This window comes from Equus quagga, chromosome 11 (genome assembly GCF_021613505.1).
Source record: "Equus quagga isolate Etosha38 chromosome 11, UCLA_HA_Equagga_1.0, whole genome shotgun sequence".
Taxonomy (NCBI): domain Eukaryota; kingdom Metazoa; phylum Chordata; class Mammalia; order Perissodactyla; family Equidae; genus Equus; species Equus quagga.
Window position 1 is genome coordinate 65,716,513 of NC_060277.1, and position 4,848 is coordinate 65,721,360.

Below are 4,848 nucleotides of genomic sequence, written 5' to 3' on the forward strand. Positions count from 1 at the left end.
TGGTGGTGGAGTTGGGGTTGGGGGCAGGTGGTGGAGGTGGTGGTAGTGGTGGAGGTGGTGGTGGAGGTGGTGGTCGACGTGGTGGAGTTAATAGTGGTGGTGGTAGTGGAGGTATTGGAGGTGGTGGTGGAGGTGGTGGTGGTGGTAGAGGTGGTGGTGGTGGAAGTAAAGTTGAAGTTGGTGCTGGTGCCACAGCCCCTGTTGTGCTCTCATTGTTTAACCTGCCTCTTACCCTGGGGCCATTTTGCTCTTGAATCCTTTGCCGTGAATAAGCCAGCATGTTCATAAGCAGTATCTCTCTCCTGATCACTCCCCATACCTACTAACTAACAAATGTTGGGGTAGGGGTAACAAAGTTTAAAGAGGCTTAGCTCTCGAGAGGTGTTTGCCTTTGTACAAGTGTGCTATGGGAGAGGTTGGGCAGGTTTGGGGACCGAAGGATGCCAAAAGGCTCTTAGGCAGGAAGAACCGGGAAACAAACTTGTTCTTTCTCCCTTTCTCTCTTTCAATTGCTGTATTGTCTCAATAATTGCTAGACATGATAAAAAAAAAAAAGACAGAGAGAGAGACAATTTATTCCACATCAAACAAGCTGTAGACAAGGCAGGAACAAGGAAGAGGAATGCAAATCTGGCCTAAAATACTCCCTCTCTAATTCCTCAAGCGTTGTGTGGAAGGATGAGGAGAGGGATTCAGATGAATGGACAGAACTTGGTGTCAGGAGTTCAGAAAAGTTTATAGAGATGCCTTCTTTTGCTCAGGATCCAGGACTTCCTCCTGGTTGACAGAGGTGTTTGAGACAATCTGCTTATTCACAGAGTCTTGGAACTGCTGGACTGAAAGTTCTGAGCTGGAACTGCTGCTGGAGGACACGGCACCAGAGGAACGGCTCAGAATCAGACGCCAGAAACTTTTATGGTTGAAGTAGCAGAGGACCGCTGGGAAAGGACAAGGGGATAGGGGAGAGGAAAGTCGGAGAATGGGAGGAAAGTGGGAAGCAGGGTGAGGCCAAAGGGAAGATAAGTCCCTAAGAACCTATCCCTGGGGATTGACAGCCCCCTCTCTCCACTTTCCCTACCCTAACCCACCCACATCCCCTCCTTCCCAGGGCCCTCTAGGCAACTCACCACAGGTGATGTATAGTATAAACACCAGCCAACCAATGAAATAGCTCCAGCCCAAGGGGACTGATAAATTCCTCTTCAACTCGAACAGCCAGATGTTAATAGGGAACAACATCAGGGTGGAGAAAATGAAGGTAACTAGGAGACAGGAAGTGGAGAGGTCTTATTCTCACCCAAGAATCCCCCATAGGGACTCTTTCTCATCTGCTGAGCTACAGTCACAAACCACAACTCCCACCAGTGCACACAGAGTACACAGCACCAGTGGTTCATGGGAATCACCCCCTCCACTTTTATCTCTCCAGTGACTGGGAAATGATGGAACTCAATTCTCAGTCAGCGACTACCAGTTCTGTTCTCCCATCACTCACAAAACCCCTACCCCACTCCCAAAGAAAGGAAGAGGGAGAAGTGTCAGGAAGATGTGGGTTAGGAGAAACTAAGGACCTTTTCCAGAACTGGGGGGCACCTTCACAGAAGCTCATGACAGTCCCAGTCCAGCCAAAGGAGGGAGATCTCTGAAGACCAGGTAGGTATGGCAGGTGCAACCAGATGGTGAGGACGAAGCCCAGCACCACAGCCAGGGCGAAGGTTATCTTGGCCACCAAAAAGACTGGGTGATTTGTCCACAGCTTAAAACTATCTGTGGAAAATGAGAAAACAAGATGAACGAAGGGTTCACAAAAGAGAAAATATAATCAAATGAGCAAATATGAGAAAATGTTCAGGCTCATTAATAACCAAAGAAATGCACATTTGGGATAACAGTGAAATATCACTTTCACTTATTAAATAGGCAAAGATTCCTGACATGGAGATTGTTTGATTATCCCAACCATATGAAAGTGAATACCTCAATAGAAAAAGTGGGCAAAGATCTTGAACTGCAGTTCTCAAAAGAAGATAGACGAATGTCCAATAAACACAAAAAGCTTAACACCGAATTGGCAAAGATCAAAACAAAATTGATGACACTTAGTGTAGGAAAGGATTTAGAGAAAAAGAGGTGCTCTCACACACTGCTGGTGGGCAGCATTTCTGGTGGATAATCGGGCACAAAATATGTTTAAAAATCTAAATTGTTAAGGCCCTTTGACCCAGCAATGACTCTTATTAGAATTTATGTTAAGGAAATAATCCAAGATCTGCACCAAAATATATGTATAGGGATCTTCTTTGCAGAGGTATTTACATGTCCAACAAGAGATTTGTTAAATAAATTATAGGGTACCCATACTTTGGATTATTATGTGTTCATTAAAAGTGATGATATGATAGATGCTTGTCTCTGAGTAGCATGTCTCTAGGAAGAAAGGAAAAACTGGAGAGGGAGTCTGGAAGCCAGAGGGGGGATTCACTTCACTAGGCAATTGTTTGTATTTTTTAAATTTTCACTCGGTTCATATATTACCAATCAAATAAATTTGAAATATAGATGATGTTTTAGAATAATTATTTAATGATATGAGTAAACACTTACAACTGAAAAGTGGAGTTTGCAACACAGAGCCTGTAGAATGATCACAATTTTGAAAAAATAAAAATATATATATTTATAAAAAGAAAATATATATATTTATTTGTATTATATAGATACACAAAAGACTGGAAGTAAATCCATTACAATGTCAATATGATTATATCTGTGTGGGGACATTTTAGGGGATTTTAATTTTCTCTCTTAAACTTTCTGCATTTTCCACAATAACTGTACAACTTATTTAAATCAGAAAAAATTATATATTTATATACTTAAAGTTGACAGTCATTGCTAGCAAAGGTATAATGAAATAAGCCTTCTCATACATTGTTAGTAGAAGCATGAATTGCTATCATACTTTTTGAAAGCAACATGGAAAATTTTATTGGCAACCTTAAATATTTATACTCTTTGATTCAGTAAACCCACTTTGAGAAATCTATAACAAAGAGTTTATACTAAACATACAAAAACTTGGTGATTAGCAAATTTTGTTTCTTTTTTTTCTCAAAATGAAATTGGAAATAAATTGGCCAAGAATAGGTAAATAAAATAGTCAAGTAAAAGGTGATAAATCTATTAAGTTGAAAATTATAGTCACTTATAATATGGAAAAGTTTATCATATCTCATAAAGATAAATTTTAAATAAAGGTAATTTAAAAGATATAAAATTATTTATGAAGAGCGATTACAACTATGTAAAAACCATTCAAAACTCGTTTGATTAAAAAAAAAATAAAGCCTGGAAAAAATTGAGTGCTCAACAGACTGCTACTAGTGGCTGTCTTTGAGTAGCATCATAGAGCAAGGTTGCTTACATGAGATTTGGAGCCAGACACACCTGAGTTATAATTCTAAACCTGCCATTATTTGGTTGATCCATACGAATTTGCTCTTTCTGTAGGTGAAAAGAGGTCAAATATTGGCCATTTCATGTGGCTCATCCTAATAGCTTTGTGACCCTGAGCAAGGTACTTAATCTGAGTCTCAATTTTCTCATCTGTAAAATAAGAATAATTTTCTCTCTGTCTTAGGGCTGACTGAGGATTAAACAGCAAATAGAATAAGTGTGGGATAAGTGATAGCTCTTGTTTCCCCAAGTTTATTGTAATAAGGATATATTGCTTTCTTAATGGAAGAAAATAATAGCTATGTAACTTTTTTAAGTGTTAACAAGAGTGAAGAAATGGAAATCGGGCATCCAAAGCTCTGGGTTTCCACAAGAGGTGAGAAAAGAGGCCTAAACCTGAGAGGTGAGAGGACAGCATGAGGGAGATGAACAGGAGTGGGCAATGAAGCAGCTGCAAGCACGCCAGGAAGGAACATGGAAACCAACGCTGGAAACTCGGAGTCGGCCCAGAAAAGCAAAGCTTGAGGCCGAGGGAAAGAACAGTGGCGGGGACCTGGCCTGGGGAGAGTGTTCTGGGGACTCCTCCCAGAGCTCTGGGTGTGCAAGCCCAGGGGAAGGACACCCCCCTCGCTGCAGCTCTTCTCCCAGGATAGCAGTGAATTATGTGATTAACGAGTGATCCACATGTGCTGAGTCCCTGCCCCTCACAGCATTTTCATAAGCACAGACTTGGCTCTGAGCCTTATTGGAGCAGTGACACTTTTCATTGGGTCCAGCAAATAAATTTGGCCAGGCTTGGGGAGGAGAAATGATCCTTGGCAGTCTCAGTGCCAGGGACCATCTTGCTGGCCAATATACTGGGGATGGCCAGAAGGAGGGACGAGAATACAGGGGTGCAGATGTAGAGGCCAAAGCAGGTTGGAGGCCCAGGGTGAGATTGAGGGGCTGGAGGGTCTCACCTTTCCCATTCTCTGAGTTGGAACAGCTCTTGGATTTGCAGATCTGTAGGGGCCCCATGGACATTAAATGGGCCGACGTGTAGATTCTCTTGCTAACATTTGTGGGCCAGCGCTGGTAGAAGCGGCTCTTAGAGAGGCACAGCCATTTCTTGGAGAAGAGCATGACCAGCAGCAGGATGAAGGCGATCAGGCTGAGCCCTGAGGCCAACACCTGCGCTAGCTGGCGGGAGCTGTGTGTAATTCTCCATTGCGGAGGAAACACAGAGTCCCTGCGAGGCTCCATGCAGGGCTCCATAGGCAACTGTCTGCTGCTGCCAGAGTAAGAGTGGGAGTTCTGCACCTCCTCATCTTGTCCCAGGCCATCCTCCACCTCATCCTGCTTCCCAGCCCTCCCCTTCCTATCCGGGCCTGTGATGCTCATTGCTTTCTCCTC

General features: G+C 43.0%; 1 protein-coding gene across 1 annotated transcript; it reads right to left on the minus strand.

The window, feature by feature from the left end:
- Window positions 1–735: 735 nt before the first annotated feature.
- ODF4 (outer dense fiber of sperm tails 4) lies at window positions 736–4,836 on the minus strand. The gene is made up of 3 exons (XM_046676277.1): window positions 4,416–4,836; window positions 1,128–1,262; window positions 736–938 (listed from the first exon to the last, which is right to left on the minus strand). Exons 1-3 carry the CDS (start codon window positions 4,834–4,836, stop codon window positions 736–738), a joined length of 759 nt encoding a protein of 252 aa, XP_046532233.1.
- Between the last annotated feature and the right edge of the window lie 12 nt (window positions 4,837–4,848).

What these genes read in the sequence shown, in the direction of transcription:
- ODF4 (XM_046676277.1), bottom strand. Translation starts at nt 4,836, where the DNA reads ATGAGCATCACAGGCCCGGATAGGAAGGGGAGGGCTGGGAAGCAGGAT. An exon ending in CAACTCAGAGAATGGGAAAG is followed by an intron (nt 1,263 to 4,415) that starts GTGAGACCCTCC and finishes CCTGTCTCCTAG; the next exon opens with TTACCTTCATTTTCTCCACC. An exon ending in TATACTATACATCACCTGTG is followed by an intron (nt 939 to 1,127) that starts GTGAGTTGCCTA and finishes GTCCTTTCCCAG; the next exon opens with CGGTCCTCTGCTACTTCAAC.